The 20,473-nt window shown below is 41.6% G+C and overlaps 1 protein-coding gene across 1 annotated transcript in view; it reads left to right on the top strand.

Moving 5' to 3' along the window:
* Window positions 1-20,473, top strand: part of ADAM12 (ADAM metallopeptidase domain 12) — a 213,169-nt gene that overhangs the window by 99,799 nt on the left and 92,897 nt on the right. Inside the window, exon 4 of the mRNA XM_009907111.2 lies at window positions 18,493-18,571. Within this exon, the coding sequence (XP_009905413.2) occupies window positions 18,493-18,571 (79 nt within the window). The remainder of the gene's footprint in view (window positions 1-18,492; window positions 18,572-20,473) is intronic.

Here is a 20,473-nt window from a genome sequence, read left to right as displayed (position 1 = left end):
TTCCTGTGAGTTTTCTAGGTGTGTCCAAAATATGCTTCTGAAACAAAGTCAGTACATTCATCAGTAGATGCACTCTGCGAGTGTAAAGTTTTCTACCGGATAAAGGTAAAGATAGTAAATGTGGTGCTGAGGACCATCTTCCAGGGAAAGCTTTCTCATGGCTCTCAATGCTGAGAAAATGCAGTGTCTTGGGCTGCAGAACAAAGCTCATCCCTCTTGGCATGTTATGATATGGGGAAACTGTGTGTCTCGGAAGGTCGTGTGAATTGCAAGCTATTGCACTTTTTGAAGTACAGCTGGAGTATTAGTCCTCTCTGGGGCATGACAAATAGGCTGGAGAACAGAAGGCTCCAGGGAGACCTTATTGTGGCCTTTCAGGACTTAAAGGGGCCTAGGAAAAAGATGGGGACAGACTTTTTAGCAGGGCCTGTTGTGACAGAAAAAGAGTTAATGTTTTTAACTAAGGGAAGGATATTTAAACCAGAGACAAGGAAGAAATATTTTACACTGATGGTGGTGAAACACTTGCCCAGGTTGCCAGGAGAGGTGGTAGATGACCCATCCCTGGAGCTATTCCAGGTCAGGTTGCCTGGGGGTCTGTGTGACCTGCTCTAGTTGCAGATGTCCCTGATGACTGCAGGGGGGCTGGACTAGATGACCTTCAAGGGTCCCTTCCAACCCAGCCCCTTTCATGATTTTATTAAATTGAACCAATGGGAAATCTAGAACCAAACAATTTGGCTTTAAAGGGCTGAATTGAGTAGGAGTATTTAATTAATGGCATCTAAAAATGTTAGGACTATGATAAGAGTGGTTATTATTAAAAAACGCTACCCTACCTAAAATCCATGGTGAATAATATGTGGTTTATTACTGAAATGAAGGACCTGGCTGCTGTATGGAAAGTTAGGTCAAAGTGTGAATGAAATGAAGCTGGATTTTAAGAAAAAGCAGTCACTTTCCATAAAAACTAGTTGGGAGGTGGAGAAGAAAAACATTCAAAGCAGCAGAAGCATGCCCCAAAGCATTACTGACACCTGGAAAATGCCTATAAATAACAAGGAAAAATTCCATGTCCATCTTTGGTGGTTGTTACTTTGATTTTTCTAGGGGTTTCTCTGAATTCTTGTTTTTCTTTTGTTCCCTTTATTGTGTTAGTTAGCTGTCTGTGCTGCTGGACTAACACACCTGTGACTGATGAGCTCTGCATACAGAATCTGTGAGCCAGTTTGACTGTTCCCATCTATATTGTGCCCACTTCATCTACCTCAGCTGTAATCTACCTCCTGTCTTCTAATAGCAAGAGAATACTTTGGAACTTTTGGGATATCTCCTTCCTGCTCAGACTGATAACAGCATAGACAGCTGGCAGAATTGAGGGGGGAAAGGGGAATGTGGTGAGATGGAGTGTATTTTACTATGATATCACTATCTGATCTCAGACCAGCTCATTCTTTTCAATCTACACATCAGCCAGCAGTTGCTAAAAACCTTTCCATTATTTTGGACAAGGATCTAATTAAAACCAGAAGTCTAGAGGGGAACAGCTCAGTATCCCATTACAAGTTTCCAAATAGTTGAAATCTCTGCTATGTTGTTAGTAACTCTGATTGTGTCCTCTCTACCCTCACTTAAGTGAGCTGGGTTAAAGCTTCCTTGTTCAGCATTATCTAGATCTCCTTGACAACCTGGCATCACTTCTGTCATGTGTGCTCTCTCTCTAAGCTTTGTCGACATCACTGTTGTAGATTTGTTTGGCTTTGGGTAGCAGAGAGACACAAGAGTGTGGACAGCCTCTGTGCTCCTTCAGCATGTGCTGTGTTGTTTGGGCAGCTGGTATGGTACTGATAACATTTTATCTCCTGCTTTTTGCTCTGGAAGCCTTGTAGCTAATTCCTACACGGCAGCACAGTGCAACATCTCTCATCAAGAAAGACAGCTTTGTATTTCCCTGTTAGTGTTGACCTCACAACACAGCCCAGCTTCTGGTAATTTATTTCAGGTATAACAATCATCAATAAATTATCATATGTGGGAGTTTTGTGGTGGGTTTTGGTGGGGTTTTTTGGGGTTTGGTTTGGCTTTTTGGTTGGGTTTTTTTGTTTGTTTGGTTGGTTTTGACATAAATGAAGATTAGAAGTTCAGCCACATAAAATCATAGAATCATAGAATTGTTAGGGTTGGAAGGGACCTCAAGGGTCCAACCCTCCCTGCCATGGGCAGGGACCCCTCACACTAGATCATGTTGCCCAGAGCCACATCCAGCCTGCCCTTAAAAACCTCCAGGGATGGTGGGCAACCTCTTCCAGTGTTGAACCACCCTCATGATGAAGAACTTCTTCCTAACATCCAATCTGAATCTACCCATTTCTAGTTTTCTTCCATTCCCCCTAGTCCTATCGCTCCCTGACACCCTTGAGTGGTTTGGAACCTATCAGGAGATATAGTATAAAAGACATATCCTTTAATGGAATTCACCTTTCCTTTGATATTCCAGACATGAAGGCTTCCTTTTCCTTATGGACTGGCATAGTCCATATGTCTCCACATTATCCAGGTTTGGGTTTTTCCAGTTCAATGTGCTGTCCTGAATGGAGGTTTGTGCACTGCTGGTACAGCCTGTTCCATGGCACTGCCTTCTCCTCCTCTTATAGGGAGTGGGTAAATTGAAGAGACAGGACAATATAGTGTCATTTTTTTCCATGCTGGTTTTTCCATTCTGGTTTTAAGCCTGTTAGTAAAACTTCTGCCCTTCTGATTTCCTTGGGGATGAGTGCTGTTTCTTTGACCGATATGCAAAGGCAGGGGAACATTTCTACATCAGTGCCCAGACTTCCTAAAACATCCTTAAATAATTTACATAAAATTCAAATCTGCATGTGAAATATTCTCATGAGTCAAGGGTTTATTCAGTGTGAATTCATTCTGTGAGTGGGAGGAAACCTAAACTGTCTTGGATAAAATGGCCTTTATAAAATACAGATTTATTTCCTAATATCTATGTCAGATTTTACTCATTGTATTTTCCTTTCTTTTTCTTGCTTCAGTCTGAAACTACCTCTCCAAGCCCTTTCTACCACTGCTTCACATGTATGTTAAACCTATATCATTAGAGTTTCTTCTATGCCTGTGTCATTAAATAGCCTTTCTCTGATTTACCAGAACATGGATTATAATAGAGGCATCAAAAAGGCACGCCTCTGTAATTGCTTTTTAATGTCATTGCTATTTATGGGTAATTTTAGTTTCAAAGTAACCTGGAAAGTCATGTAGAAACATAAAGCATTTGAAGATAAAGGTGTGCCAAAGAAAATTAATCATACATGATGTTGTTTAATTGGAGTACTGTTAGGGATCCTAGAATGAAGCAGGTTCCTAGGTGTCATCTGTTGTGCTTGTGCAAGTCCAAGTCAGTGTTGTACTAATTATTGCAAATTCACAAACAGTAAAATAATTATCATATGCATGTTTTCTGTGAGCATTATTGACAATTATCATAGCAGCTCCAGGTGTGATAGACATAGCCTGATCCATCAGTAGCAGAAACAAATACTTGACCTGATGTTGACTCGGCATGTCCTACATTTATGCAGCAACCAGCTTTCTATATGTGAATGACACAGCTCCCAAATCAGAGGAAGCCAAGTTGCTTCAGAAATTTCCTAATGGATTTTACATCACTAATCAACCTTCAATATAGCACTTAAATTCTACCTCAGGAAGGATGACTCTCTGGAATGCTGTTGAAGAGATTCTCAAAAGATTTGTTGTTCACACTGGGCATCTTTTAAGTTAGCAACGCCTACAGAAAACAAAGCAATGTGCTGCCAAGATTTCGCCACTCATGTCTGCAGTAGCAGCATACATATGCTTTATTTAAGGTAGATGATGGGACATCAGGTACATGTATTTCATATAAGTATTCATATTTTATATAAGTAACAGAGAAACTTCAACCCACCACAGAGACAGAAGTGTGACATACATTTTCTAAAGGGGTTTTGTACGTCCAGAGGGGTTTTGTACTGATCTTCAGAGGATGGCTACCCAGGTGTCTGAAATAACCATTCACTCTTAAGACTGTTTGAAATCTGTGCAAATGCATATAATGCTACAAAATATATGTGGAACAGGTTCTCTGGACTGGTGGTAGATGCCCCAAACCTGGAAACATTCCAGGTCAGCTTGTTTGGGGCTCTAATCAACCTCCTCTAGTTGAAGTAGTGTTAGATAATGACAGGACTCAGTGATCTTAAAGATTTGAGGAAAAGCTGAGAGAACTGGGTTTGTTCAGCCTTGAGAATAGAAGGCTTAGGAAAGACCTTATTATCATGTACCAGCCATAAAGGGTGACTTCCAGGAAGATGGAGACTCCCTTTTTACGAGGAGTCACATGGAATAGAAAGGGGCAATGGGTTCAAGTTACTCCTGGGGAGATTCTGATTGAACTCCAGAATAAAATTTTTCAGAGTGAGAACAATTGGACATTGGAATCATCTCCCAAGGGAAGCAGTGGATTCGCCTCCTTTGGACAGTTTTAAGACTCAACAGGGTAGTGGGCCATCTCGTTTCAACTGCACTATCACCTAGAAAGATTGGACCAGATGATCCTTGGGGTCCCTTCCAACCTGGCATTCTGTGATCCTGTGTTTTCCAATCAAAACAGTTCTATGTTTTTGTGATAAGGTGTCCCCATATGTGGCAGGGGAGTTGGACTAGATGACCTTTAAAGATCCTTTTTGATCCAAGCCAGTCTTACAGTTCTGTGATATGGTTTCTGCACGTTTGACTCATCTCTGTATATATTATCAATTTGTAGATAATCCTCTGGAACTTTTCTGGCAGATGAGTCTCCATTAATTGCTAAAACCCTGAGCAATAAGAGAATTAGTTTGCAGTGTAAAGGTGGAAACATTACAATAAAAATGAAGCAGACTTTTAATTATCTGTAGTCATTCAGATGAAATCTTTAATGAGCTTGATAAATGCTGATGCTCTAGGCATCAATTTTTCAAATGACACTAGAACCAAAAGTATCTGGAAAGGCATTGTTATCTTAGACTAGACAATATTTTTGAGGTCTTGGTTAGTAGGAATAATTAAAATGACTTATGTAAGATAAGTGTCGTATCTCTGTCAGCAACTAAATCTTAAATGTTATTATAAACTAATTACTTCCTTGAATTGAAAAGAGAATTATAATTTGCCAGCTTAACTGCTACAAGACAGGATCTGATCCTTCTCTTGCCTTCACCAGAATATCTTCAGTGACTATAGTGGAATGGGATGACCTCAAAAGTGGGCAAGAAGCAAGTTTGGACCCCTAGGCCAGCAAAAAACCTTCTTGTAGCAAGAAGTTGGAATCTCTTTCTGACATTAATCAGTTCTTAAATAAGTAAAAGCAGAAGCAGCTTATGCCATGGGGTTTTTCTTAGTGTTTCTGACCTCGGGCTTGCAACTGGAGTGGGGAGGAGAGATTCTTGTGCCTGAGCTCCACTTCCTGCTCCCTCTTCCCACATCCATCTGCTGCAGCTCTTCCACACTCATCACCTGCAGGGAGCCAGTGCACCTGACTGAAGCCACTGGCATTTACCTGATGTTTTCCTACAGTGATTTGCTGTTGAATTAATGTGTTTATTTGGTTTGGAAAGGGTTCTGACATATGGCAGAGTCAAGGAATTAAGTAGTCTAAATGTGCAACAGAGAGAGAATTGAAAAAATAATACTTAAAAAAAACCAAAACAAACCAAACAAACAAAAAAAAAACCCAATTTATCCTTACCCCAGTGCCCTGATTTTGGCCAGTCTTCCTTTCCTGTCTGAAAAACATGAACATGGAGCCTGACCTGACAAACAGGGATAACGATCTTTGTCGTCTCCATTAGAGATCCCACTGAAGTCACACCTTGTGGAGTTGGTGCCGTAGCAACAGCCAGCTTGATATACTGTGTTGTGGCATCTCTGGAGTTGAGGTTTAAGAAGAGCACCAATGTTGGATTTTTGTGTCTTTTTTCTTGTCTCTTTGAAAGTGAAATAATAAACATACGTGGCACTTGGTGCCACAGTTTAGTGGTCATGAGGTGACAGGTTGGACTCGATGATCTTTGAGGTCTTTTCCAACCTTATTGATTCTATGATAGGTGTGTGAGAGGTGATGAAAGGAAGGCTGTGGAGAAGAAAGGGGGTAACAGGAGAGGGAATGGTATGACAGTGAAGAATGGCTGTGCTAAAATGCAAAGAATGTAGGGAAGTAATTAATGGGTAAGAAACAGGACAGGAAAGAGGAAAATTTCAACCCCCATCCTTTCGCTCAGATGCCTCCATTCTATAAAAGTGCACTTATTGCTTGGTATCTCAGGCCATGTTTTTATTCTGCAGTCACCCAAATCACCTCATCTCAATTTCAAGTTCTAAATTGAAGCAGACTTAGTAGGAAGTGAGCCATCATCCTCTGAGAGTATAGCTTAATGTTACATGAAAATCATTCCAGGATTCCCAAGCCACCTGAAGCGTCATATGCCAGCAGTGGATGCAGTTTTTGTCAGGGGCTGAGGCAGTCAGTACAGGGCAAGAGCACCCCACCGTCTTTGGGCCTGAACGGTGTTTCAGCAGTAGTTTTGAAAATGAGCAGTTACACCTTTGCTCAAGAAATGATGCTGCTGGTAAAGCCAGAGAGTGATTGGATTTTTACTGGATTAGGGTAATGTTAAAAGGAGTCTGTGATCTCATGCAAGCTTTGCTTGTGCTGCAAAGAAGAACCCTTAAACACTTGAAAACCATCTGAGCATTCATAGTCAGCCTCCAAGCAAAAATTCTGAGCCAATGAGTATCTTACCAGCTCTTTTTTTGTCCCAGTACAATTGTGCTAAGCACCAAAATCAAAGCCTTACCTATAGACTTCCACAGGAGCAGACTTCTGAGCACACCACACTGTAATTGCTGTCATTAGCCTTAACACGTTGCCTGAAATCTCCAGCTGTGGTCTGCTGTGGTATGAAATGAATGGATCTTCATAGAGGTCACTGCTTTAATTGGAAAGGAAAAATGGCAGGGAAGAGCAAAAACACCCATGTGAGCTCTTGTTTAATCTCAGATTCTCAACTCCATGTTTGTCCCTGTCTTATTTCATTTCAGGAAGTGATGGAGTCCCCATTCCTGGAAGGATTTAAAAGCTTTTCTGGGGGACATGGTCTACTGGTCACTTAGCAGTGCTGTGTTAACAGTTGGACTTGATGATCTTTAAGTTCACTTCCAACCAAAAAGATTCTGTGATTATATGATTTATAAAGGATATTGAGGCAGAGAAGGAAGAATTTTTTTTGGTAAATGTAGTATACTTCTCCACTTCAAGAGTTATTTCCCTAGGATTGGCCACTGTTGGAGACAGAATACAGGACTAGGTGAACCGTTGGTCTGACAGCCTGCGGCCAGTCTTGCAGCTTTCCCACTTACTTTGGTTTAAATGAGCATGGGTACCAGGTTTGTAGGCTTGAGACCTAAACATGGATCCTGCACAGAAGTGTCCTTACACATCTCCGCCTTGTTCATCCAGAATTTTAGAAGGTTATCAAGACAGTGAGGTGCAGGGTGTATGAAGGAGTATCTGTAAAAGTCAGAGGTGTTCTGCAAGTGAAATATGAGCGCAGCCTACTCGGGGTGAATGGCTCATTCTTGTGGCAAGGAAGAAATTGTGGGTTTAGCAAAACAAAAATGCTATTTTGTTACAACAAGCTGGAGAAAATGGCAAGACAGACTTCATTTAAATTAAAAATGCAAATGCAAACCTACAGGCACACACTCAAAAATAAGAAGTTAGGAAGAGGATTTGAGTGTTGGTTTGAGTCTAAGAATAAACCTAGATCCAGTGACTTGTGATGAATGTGAGAGCCTGGCTTTCTGAAAGTATTGCAGGTACCAGTATACAAGTTTTTGTAATCTATAAGCTATAATTTAATGAGATCTGCTTTTTCATTGGAATTGCTTAAATGTCTGTGTTTATAAACTTTCTCTCTTAGGATTAGCTTTCTTGGATGCTTTCAAAAGGATTCTGTACCAGTCTGAAAAGGTTCAGATGAAAGTACATTTGGACACTTTTCCCAATGATGTTTGTGCAGCAGCAGAATTTTACTCTGCTACGAAAACCATATTTAATTGAATGAAACATTTGAAATAGAATTTGAGATCTTGCCAGCCCAGTATTTCTAAGCATTCTTTTTAATGAAAATATGCCATGCTGGAAGTGTTACAGGGACCATGAAGAATTTATTTCATGAAAGGCACTGCTGTGATGCTAGAAAATAATACATTAAAATATTATGTCTGACACTTGTGATATATGTACTTCTTAGCTGCTGAAACATCTGAATATCTTCTACTAAATCTTTCAAGCTATGGAGCTGTTCAAGGCCAAGTTGGACAAAGCCCTGAAAAACCCGGTCTAGTGGAAGGTGTCCCTACCCATGGTGGGGTGTTTGGAACCGGATGATCTTTAAGGCCCCTTTCAACCAAAACCATTCTATGATATTGTGATTCTATGATTTTGCATCACTGTCTGTGTTGCCTTCAGGGAGAAGAGAAGTCTCCAAGGGCACCTTATAGCATCCTTCCAGTAATTTAAGGGGCCTACGGGAGAACTGGAGAGGAACCTTTTACAAAGACATGTAGTGACAGGATGAGGGGTAATGGCCTCAAACCAGAAGCAGCTCAATTGAGGTTAGAAATTCTTGCCCTTGAAGGTGGTGAGGCACTAGAGCAGGTTTCCCAGAGAAACTGTAGAGATTCCAACCCTGGAGGTGTTCAAAGGCATGTCAGATGGGGTCTTGATCAACTTGGTCTAGTAGGAAGTATCTGTGCCTATGATCTTTAACGTCCCTTCCAGCCCAAACCATTCTGTGACTCTGTGATCTATAACTCTAGTGTTATATTCTGCACAGAAGATCAGAATGGTAAAGAACATCCTACAAGTTTTAGTGTAACCATCATGATAGGAAGCATGCATTTCATCAGAGACCACAGTGTTGTCATCTGAGGAACCAGTCCAGGGGAAGGGGAGCTAGAAGTTTCAAAGCCGCGCAAGTCTGTAGTGTAGCCAAAGCCGGCTCAGAACACTGCATTGCGCAAATTTGTCTGGGTGTTGCCTGCAGCGTAACAGTGCAAGATCAGAATTATTTTTGATCTTTGCCATAGACACTTCAGAGGTGTAGTAGTTCAGTGGTTATTTCCAGCATAATGGTTTAACTTTTGACATGTTGCTTCAGGGTTTCACAGCCCCTACCATTATCGTGAGTTAAAATGACTTAAAGTAGCTCACACCATAAAGTATCTCTGAAGCAGTCAGCCTACAGAGTTTACCTAAATGTACAGAATTGCATTTTTTCATCAAGAATCAGCCAATAAATGCTGTCTTCTCTTCATAGCTAACAACAATTTGTGGCTGGTGTTATTCTGGGGCCTTTACAGAAGGTGTTTGCTGTTCATGGCATAGTGCCCAGCTGAACTGATAAGAGGATTTCTATTATTCCACTGCACAGGGAAGCAGAAGGAGGTAATATAAAATATTCCTATGAATGAACCCTCCTAGGACAATTCTGTGAGACAGATGCTGAAAACTATTAAATGCTGTTCTGGTATATTGGAGTTAGATGGTGAAAAACAAAGCCAGAACATCTTTGAGGTTAACGCAGATGGGATGCCAGGAAACCAGTTCTGGCTTTGGCTTTTGGTGTGTGCAAGATGAGAAGTTTTAGTCAGAGCTCACAGAAGTGATACCATTCTCTCTTCTGAATCTCTAATATGTCTAATATGTCTCCAAGATGGTTTGCAAAGTTGGAGCAAATCTTGTTGGCATTCTTTTCATTTCCCCACACATTGCTTCACTGAATCATGGAATGGTTTGGGTTGGAAGGGACCTCAAAGATCATTTGGTTCCAAGCCCTATGCCATGGGCAGTGATGCCTTCCACTATACTATGTTGGTCAAGGCCCCATCCAACCCGGTTGTGAACACTTCCAGGATTTGAGTTTCCACAACTTCTCTGTGCAACCTGTTCCAGTGTCTCACCATCCTCACTGTAAATAATTTCATCCTAATATCTCATTTAAATCTCCCCTCTGACACCTTAAAGCCATTCCCCCTCACTACTATCACTACTTGTAAACAGTCCCTCCCTAACTTTCTTGTAGACCCCCTGGTACTGGAACACAAATCTAAGGTCTCCCTGGAGCCTTCTCTTCTCCAGGCTGAATAGCCCCAACTCTTGCAGTCTGCCCCATAGGAGGGGAGCTCCAGCCCTCTGATCAACTTCATGGCCCTTCTCTGGATCTGCTCCAACAGTTCAATTCTGGGTTGCTTCTTCCTTTTATGACTATCTGAGGTGCAGAATACCTAATGCTGTCCCATTATGACTACCCTGAGGGCTTTGGCCATGCTTAAGCAATTTTAGGGGAAGAACTTATTTTTACCCATCTGCTTTGTTGGAAAACATATCATTTACCTTGTTCCAGGGGAGAACATGATTTCAGCCCAAGGCTAGTTAGTAGTAGTCTCTTCATTAATGTTTTGGAATTAGAATGATAAAATAAATGCTACAGCTTTGGCAAGTAAATGTTTGCTGCAGACATTACAGGGAGTGATGGAAGCCGGGTGTGCATCAAGAGCCTGGAACAGCACAGGAGGCTGCTGACATCCTTAATTTCATTTCAATCTTCCTTAAATTCTTTCAGTCTTCTGTGAAGTTTGAGGAGGTGAGGTTTATGGTTTATTTTCCAGGCAGTCAGGAAACAAGAAAGCTCTCAGTCACTCTGTGATTGCTAGCTAAGGAGGGGATCTTCCCCTTGTTCAGACTTGTTTGCTTAAAATGTTATTCTGTTTTCTATAGGTTTCAATGGTGAATACTGACTAGTTCTGAAGGCAACATGCTTGCAGGCTTTAAAAACTGCTTGTCTCTCTTGTCTCCTATGCCCAGCACACCAGAGAGCAGCTATGATGAGAGTAGCTGTGTTTCAAGACATCTTCTAGAGACAACTCAGAGCATGGCTCTCATTTTTGATGTCTTAAGGTGTTTGTAGAAATTTGTACTTTGTGCCACATACAAAAAGATGAGAGTGGGATTTTAACAGGGACTCCACTAGCCACAGGATTATATGAATTTAAAGATCAAAAAACTGGGTAGAAATACAGAGACATTTTTCATCTGCAGTGTTTGATATTTGAAGATTGGACTTTGAAGATTTGACTTGATGGTCTTAAAGGTCTCTTCCAAGTGAAACAATTCTAGGATTCCATGATCTACTCAAATTGTCTATCTATAGACCATATGATGTAGGCCAGAGGCTACTCCCATAGAGTTAGTACTGAAACTTTGGAAGCTTGGTTGATTTCATAGCCATTATGGTTTTATTTTGCTCCCTTTTTTACCTTGGAATTGTTGTGCTAATGAAGCTCTGCAAATTTCAATCGCTCAGGTTCTTCAGTTATGACATTGCAGTCCCTCTATGGCAGCACACTGAAGTGTAGCAGATAGGATATTATGAAGTGCAGACATTCAGTGGGAAAATGTCCAAAAGCATTTCAAATCACTTAAGATAATTAAACAAGGGGAAAGAATGTGATGCGTTTAAAGAATATGTGGTGGTTTTGCGAACGGGATGATGTCAGGTGCCTGTGCCTGGGAAACTCATTACCCATGCTTCATTCATTTGTTAGAGTGTAATGAGAAAGAAGAATTGAAAAATGCCTCTGTGAATGTCCTTTGTGACTATCAGGAGGTACTTGCAACAAGACCACCCCTGCAGGAGCAACAGGCTTAACAGACTGGTTTATTGTAGAATCATGGGATCATTTGGTTGGAAAAGACCTTTAAGATCATCAAGTCCAACTGTAAACCCAGCAATGCCAGGTCAACATTAAACCATGTCCCTTAGCACCACATCTTCATGGCATCCCTCCTGGGATGCAGACTCCACCACTTTTCCTGAGCAGCCTGTTCCAGGGCTTGAAAAACCTTTAGGGGAAGAAATTGTTCCTGGTGGCCAACCTAAACTTTCCCTGGCACAACTTGAAATTGTTTTCTCTTGTCCTGTTACAAGAGAAGAGACTGACCTCCACCTTGTTACAACTTCCTTTCAGGGAGTTCAGAGAGCCAGAAGGTCCCCATTCAGCCTCCTTTCCTCCAAACTAAACAACCCCATTTTCTTCAGCCATTCCTCATAAGACCTGTACTCTGGACCTTTCTCCAGCTCTGTTGCTCTTCTCTGGACACACTCCAGCACGTCAATGTCTTTCTTGTAGTGAGGGGCCCAAAGCTGAGCCTGATATTTGTCTGGATATATCTACAAAGACATACAACAATTGTAGAAGTAGCAGCTGACTCCTGTCTTTAGGTCAAAATCACTTGAATTGAGATACTTAAAAATTAATGGACTACTTTGGTGTCAGTAGGCAGAGGTTTGGATGACATTTTATAATTGCCTGTATGCCCTAGTGTTTCATTGCCTTCACCTCCCCCATTTGCAGGCAAGGTTCAAAATCCGTAGCCAGAGGGCTTTAAATAAGAATTTGTATAATAGAGTGAGGTAGTACTTGGATGGAGGAGAAAACAGGCACTTTTATCATCTGGAAGGAGGAGAAAGAGTAACAAGTAGAAATAAAGGTCAGCTGTCTGTCTGAGCTGCCGGCAGTGTATCTGAGGAGAAGAGAAACAGCAGAACCAGGTCTGAGTCAGTCTTGCACTGCCAGTGGGTTGTTATGATCAGGGCTCCCACAGAGTAGGTGGAGCAGCTGACTGTCATAATTTGGAAGTCACACGGATATTTAATGTACCTCCTACAATATTAGTTCTTAAAGTAGTGTAATTATACTGAGGTGTTAACAAAACCAAAGGCAAGCAGAAAAACAAACTAAGGAGCATGAAAAGTGAACACTCCTTTTCAAAGCTCAGTAGCTTCACAACATCTTCTTTATATCATCGAAAGCAACCCTGTGAAACCTCCTAACTCAAGAGCACATTGCTGTGATGTTGGACCCCAGAGCAGAGATGTCCACATGTGGCCATATTTGAACCCAGATTTAAGGCAAAGATTGAGGCTATGTTTTCAAAGCCTTCAACAGGATAAGGCATTCAGATCAGACATCTCGGTGCAGTGAGCCTATAGTGTATATGCAGAGTACCCAAGATTCATTCCTAGGCATGTCAGATCCCAGAATCAAACAGCTGACAAAGCTCCAGCTCAGATTTGAGGCTCCATGAGACTCTGAAGAAAACACAGTACTGCTTTTAAAAATTGCATATGGTGTTTCTATTCCAGGCATGAGAGTTTTGCTAAGTGTCCGTGCTTCGCTTTACCCCACTTCAAGTCTTAGTTAATGTTTGATGACAGTAGAAAGATCATGCCACATCCCTGGGTTGTGCTGGGTGGGTTTGGATTGTATGCCACAGGGTAACAACCCAAGAGAAGAAGCCCATGTCCCTGCTTGCTCACTGGCATCAACAATTAGACAGCTGTAGGAGAATCAAAGAAGATAACCAAGTCTAGTTGTCAAACCAACACCACCATTATGCCCAGTAAACCATGTCTCGAGGTGCCACGTCTACATGTTTTTTGAACGATTCCAGGGTTGATGACTCCATCCCCTCCCTGGACAGCTTGTTCCAGTGCCTGACCACTCTTTCAGAAAAGAAATTGTTCCTAATATCCAATCTAAACCTCTTCTGGTGCAACTTGAGGCCATTTCCTCTCATCCTACCAACAGATACTTGGGAGAAGAGACTGACCCGTACCTCACTACAACCTACTTTCAGGGAGTTGTAAAGAGCAGTAAGATCTCCACTCAGCCTTTTATTCTCCAGACTAGACAAACAGTTCTGTCAGCCACTCCTCACAAGACTTGTTCTCTAGACCCTTCACCAGCTTTGTTGCCCTTCTGTGGACATGCTCCACACCTTGATGTCTGTCTTGTAGTGAGAATCAGAGATGTGTTATTGCAAAATCTTGCGTCTCTTCTGCCAGCCCTGATTCCCTGTTGAAAAAAACCAAAGGTCACATTTTATTCTCCATGTCATGCCAGAGCAAGGCGTAGTCCTTCTGTAACACTAAACCATGCACCACCCAGGATGCTGAAGAAATGTGTACCAGACCATCCACACATCATATTGTCTGGTTTTAAAGCAGTGCTGTTGAATGTCAGTTGCTGGGTGTCACTTCAGTCTCACAGAGCAGCTTTGAGAGACTTGTAGATCCCTTTTGATGGATGACAATGTTGGTGTCTTCCCCCTTGTATCTGTATTGCAGATAGATGACATTGAAGAGTGAGGGCAACTAAAGAAGTTTCATTTTGAAAGACAAATGGAAAAATAAGCCTGTGTGCTGTTAGAAAAAGATTTGCTCCTTAGGCTTTTGTCTGCTGCGTTCTCCAGTCTCACCAAGGGAAACCCTGGTGTCTGCTTCTGCTGTGATGTTGCTTAGATTTTTCCTGAGTAGCTCTAACCCGAGAAGTACACAGTTCTTGTCATTTTTTATGGCCTGATATTCCATCCTTGGCACCTGGGTGGTTAAGGGAAAATTTGATAATAATCTTCACCTTTCTCAGTGATCTATGCACCAAGAGGGAAAGCAGTTGTTTCAGCTAGTAAAAGAAGTGCAACCAGAAAAAAATAAAAAGGGCTGAATAGCAGGAAATACATCATGACAGTAACATCTGTTGGAATGCAAAGTAATCTCCCTTTGAAAGTGGTGGGATCAGCACTGCTTATGACATTTGAAGCTCGATGAGACAGAACCTAATTTGATCTATAGCATACTTGGCTTCCAGGGATGCTGTCTCTATGCCCCACTAGATTTTTTTTCCACCTCTAACTTCTGTGACTCTGTCTTTTTGCCTCTCCCTGGGTGATGAAATATCATTATAACCTTTTGAAATAATATATTGGTGCCTTGAGAGCACAGACTGATTTTCTCATTTGCAAGTGAGAGGCAGCGTGTTAAATTACTGTTCCTGTCAGTGAATGGATTGAGACAAAAGTCAGATGTATTTAAAACAAGATATTTTGCCCCTCCCCAGAAAACCCCCATAAGATTTCACATTGTGGGGGGCCAGGAAGGTGACTACTAGAAGTTTAAATAACATTCATCATACCCTCTGAGGCTTAAGTTTAAATAACATTCATCATATTCCCTGAGGCTTAAGTTAGTGGAAGCTGCCTGACAACTGAAAAAGTCCCAGCAAATCTGACAGGGTAGCTTCCTACTGATGTACAGAGGATGAGGAAGCCTGGGCTGTGCCTGTCATAGGTGAGGAGGGGTAAAGCTTGTCCTGGGCCATCAAAGATTCTACTTATAAATTTGGCTCTGAAAGATGGGAGGAAAAAAACACCGCAGCGCTGACAAACACAATGATACAGTACATACACAAGCTAGCAAGGTGTCTTCATGGTAAGCAAGTAGAAGGAGGTTCCAAAATGTGTCCACATTTGGACTACTGGGTCCAATTCTGGGCTCCCCAGCTCAAGAAGGACAGGGAACTACTGGACAGTCCAGTGGAGGCTACAAAGGTGGTGACAGGATGGGAGCATATCTGTGAGGAGGAAAGGCTGAGAGACCTGGGGCTGTTTAGCCTGGAGGAGATCTTCCTGACAGGGGATCTTCTTAAGGCTCAGCAAGAGCTAAAATGTGATGGTCAAAAGGATGGGGCTGGGCTCTTTTCAGTGGTGCTTTGTCACAGGACAAGGGACAATGAATGCAAACTAGAACACAGGAGGTTTCACTTGAACTCGAGGAAAAAACCTCTTCTCTTTGTGGGTGCTGGAGCACTGGAGCAGACTTCCCAGTGGAAGGCTTGGGAGTCTCCTTCTCTGGAGACTTTACAAACCTGCCTGGACATGATCCTTTGCAACCTGATCTAGACAAACCTGCTTTAAGTGCTTCTGTGATTCTGTGATAAGTAATTTAACTGAAGAATTCCATTCTCACGTATGTGGAGAATAAATGAGAAAGCCATGGTGTTGGTTTCAACTGATCTGTTTTAATTGTACCCAGCCATTGATGCAATTCTCGATAGTGTTTGTTTCTGCCTCTTCATGCCAGGCAAAAAAAAAAGGATAATCATCTGATACTGCTGAGTCTTGTACCTGACAACATTAGAAACTCCAGACATGGTGATGAATTGCACTGTGATACATTAATGTTGTTTTGATCCCTATTCTTTTGGAATTACATTGATCCAATTAGGATAAGTAGCTTGCCATCTAAATTAATTTACTTTCCACTATTAATCTCCTTTCCTGTGGGTCAAAACCAGAAATGTAAATCAATCTATTACATTGCATGGCATTGAGGGGCAAGGAGGTAATTAAATTACTTAATAGATACATATGTTGACTCCATCATTTAGTATGTTAAACATTATTGCCATAATTGGAAAATGAAGTGGCACACGCTCGCTGTGGACTTTGAGTGCTTGTTATGCTTAGCTTTCATAACCTTACAAGAAATGCCTTCACATGACTTGCTGTCCCTGGATGCTGCATGCTTCTACAGCTTTTAAGATATTAGAAAAAACAAACATTTACTGAAAAAGTGGTCAGGCATTGGAATAGGTTGCCCAGGAAGGTGGTGGAGTCGGCATCCCTGGAGGTGTTCAAGAAACATCTGGATGTGGCACTTTGGGACATGGTTTAATCACCATGGTTGTATTAGGTTGATGATTGGACTCGATGATTTAGGGGTCTTTTCCAACTGAAATGGTTCTATGATTCTATACTAAATGCTTTTAAAAGCTTCTTTCTTTGCCAGAAATAGTTGGATTTCCCAGCAGCATGGCATGTAGAAGTCCCCAGAGGTCCCCTGTCATTGTCCTTTCCTCTGGCTTGTTCTCAGTCTAGCACCAGCACTGTATGTGGCAGGGAAACAGATGTCTCAGCAGTGATATCTGAGTTAGTAAACTAAAGGAACATTAATGAAACCTCCTGAAAAAGTCCTCATGTTCTTAAAAAGGTCCTTCAGTGGTACATGAATTTTCCATGATTTGAAATCCTACTTTGGCTTCTGCACTGGGGTATACTTTTTCTTCTAAGACGTTAGTCCAACAGTAGGATTCCATCACCTTGGTGCTCTTACCAGTCTTCTACAGCTCACACTGGGAATTCTTATGTTCAGCTGGTATTTTCAATGTGGTAGATAGCAAACTTTCATCTTGACAGCTACACTAGGAATTTCTATATGGAAACTGGAATGTCAACACAGTCGATCTAGACAGAAAGTGCAGAGTTTTTAGGGTTGGAATTAATACCTTGAAAGGTCTCTTCTGACCAAAACCATTTTATTATTCTATACACTGAGCTTAATTAATTGGTAAAAACAAACCAGGCCTCTTCATCATGGGAGACCTAGACAAGAGCTTTATATGGTAAGAAATGGATCTGGTTCCACCATGGACATCTTACTAGAAAACTAATTCAAGCTGAATGACCTATGTGACGCAGGAGGTCAGTCTGCTGATCACAGCACTCCCTTCTGGTATGGAAAACTGTGAATATATGAAATATTTTCAAAATCTGTGCCTGAGGGTGGAATGAACAGAAGCAGAAAGATCACCTTTATCATCACTGCTGTCAAACACATTGGAAATACCATCACACAGAGCGAGTATGTTCCTCAATCACTTTGCCCTTATGCTACATCTGCTACCCTATCTCTTGCCTAGATTTTGTGCTATTAAACAAAAATCTATCCTATATGGAATCTCATCTCCAAAACGTGCATAGAAGAACTCTGTTGGCTTCAACAATGATGAGATCTTGCTTTTTGCCTTTACAAATGCAATTACTGCTGGCTAAGTGCAGGACTTATCATTGTTATATAAATAATGATAATTAGAAAAGCAGTTGATCTTTGTGATAATGAGGAAACAGGGATACAGCCCATTTGGTTTCAGGTAGGTCTTCCAGAGACTGCAGGAACAAGAAATGAGATAAACATTGGTGTCAAGTGCCTTCCAAGACACCACATGGATTTGAAGTGTCCCTACAGACCTGGTTGATGAAATATATAGAGTATATAACAGTAGATGCTTGGCTGAGCAACTAAATACTACTCCAGGTGGGGTGGCTGGCTGAGATCCATCGCAGTTTCTTTACAACCCAACAAATTAAGCAGTACTTTAACATTCTGTATTTATTAATGTGCTAAAATTTCCCACAAGCTGAAAACTACTAAGTGAGAATCTGTGCTTGAATAGTCATGGTGCTGGGGGTTTGCTACATTGAAAGGCTTGAGAGGTGGGTCCACCCAAGCCTTATGAAGTTCAGCACAAGGTCCTGCACCTGGGTGCTGCAGCTTCACTATTTGGACTTCTGTTTTTCCTTATTTCGCACGCAGCCCCTGTAGTCACTGCATTCTTAGTGCTTGGCTTTGATCACCGTCTCGAATGGAACCACTCACTAAAGGACAAAGGCAAGGTGATGTGGCCTTAATATGACATGTGATGTATTTTTTGCAGGGGCCTGTTAGCCAGCAGCTTCACAGAAACCCATTATTTGAAAGACGGCACTGACGTGATTCTCGCACGCAATTACACGGTAAGGCTGGAGTTCCGGGGGTGCCTGATGCTTCAGTGCTAAAACCCAAAGTGCTCTCTGCCAGGATCTGAGCCATGGGATCTGAGCTCAGCGTTTGATCTTTTCTTATTGTTGCCTTCAGGACCTGTTTGACTGCTGTGATGCTATGCATAAATTTTGAGAGAGTGACACTTACAGGCAAGCCATAGGGGTTTTAACCAGGTGGCTTCTAACATCTGTAGATATGTTCAGCCTCTTGGAAATATATCCATTAAACTTTTATCTTAAATGCAGCCATTGTTGGTCAGTTATGGAGGAAAGTTGTGGGTCAGTTAAGGAGAAAACCCTAAATACTTGGTTTCCATAGCTCAGGAGCTCACATCAGGCATTTTGAAGGCTTGGATGTCTTTCCACACTGGGAAATCCATGGCTGGGGGTTTGTGATGAGAAGGGGGAAGGAAGAATTGGTTGATTGGGTTTGTTTTTTAGAGCAGATCATATGATTGGTATGGATATGCTTTTATATACATACACACACACACATACACGTACACAGATTTCTTCATGCTCTCCTGCCCCTCTGCTCTGCCCTAATGAGGTCACATCTGCAGTACTGGGTCCACTTCTGTGTCGAGCCTGGAGAAGATCAGCCTGAGAGGGGATTGCCTCAATGTCCAGCAAGAGCCTAAGGGGTAGGGGGCAAGAGCATGGGGCCAGACTCTTTCCTGTGGTGCCCAGTGACAGTACAAGGGCAGCATGCACAAACTGGAGCTCAGGAGGTTCCACCTAAACATGAGGAGAAACTTCTGTCCTCGGAGGGTTCTGGAGCCCTGGAGAAGGCTGCCCAGAAAGGTTGTGGAGTCTGCTTCACTGGAGAGATTCCAAACCCACACCAACATTGTGATACTATGTGACCCGCTGTGGGTGAACCTGGTTTAGCAGAGGGGTTGGACTAGCTGATCTCCAGAGATCCCTTTCAACCTCTACCATGTTTTGATTCTGTGTAACAAAAAAAACATGACTAATATGAATCAGTTTTATAAACTGCTTTTATAAATAAACAAACCACTTTGAGGCAGTGATGGTTTTCTCTTCTGACAACATGAATGCCTTAATTAGAAACAACGCAGCAAGCAGTTTTAATTATAAAGTTTATCTTTCATCTGCCTAAGTCCCATAATGTATTTGTTATGTTACTTTATTTATTTATTGACACTGTCAGGAGAGACATCATGCTTTGTGTTCCTATCCATAATGAGCTTTGCTGGTCTCAGTGAATGCTATTATTTCTGTGCACAGCATTTTACTTCTGAAAAAGCATCTTCATTACCAGACCTCCCAAGTAAAGCAATCATTTTGAAAGCTTTCAGTGTTGATTTTTATTGCTGGATGCTCTTATCTTCTTCAAAATCAGCTTAGGAGCAAATAGTAATTTGTTTCAGAAACAGAAAGCTTGGATGTAGCCTCCTAAAAGATGTAAAAGGAAAGAAATGAAGCACCCCTATCTTTGATAGATTAACTTATGTTGACATAGATATGTGTATAGCTAATGATAGGTAAGCTTTCCTTTACTAAAAAAAAAACCCAACCTATCTCTTTTCACAATGGCAGTAAGTCATGATTAATTCTGACAGTGCATTTTGCAGCCTAAAATATGTTTTTGAGAGATGAGTGAATTCATTTTTCATTAAATACTGCAATATGGTTTAAGAAAGATAAGTCTCTGTGATTTCATTTTTCTCTCTCTTCTTCACTGAGGACATCAATACAGTCAGTAGTTGAAACCAAATCCAATTTTCCATTCAAAAGTTGCTCAGTCAAATTGTGCTTGGAGGTCAAACCAAGTTAGGTTTGTGGAGCTGTCATTTGGGGAGTTTCTCTAGCACAGGATTCAGTATGATTGTTGTTTGGTTTTTTTCTGGA

Source organism: Dryobates pubescens, chromosome 30 (assembly GCF_014839835.1).
Source record: "Dryobates pubescens isolate bDryPub1 chromosome 30, bDryPub1.pri, whole genome shotgun sequence".
NCBI lineage: Eukaryota > Metazoa > Chordata > Aves > Piciformes > Picidae > Dryobates > Dryobates pubescens.
The sequence above is the reverse complement of the archived record's forward strand: the minus strand, read 5'-3'. Positions and strand labels throughout refer to the sequence as shown.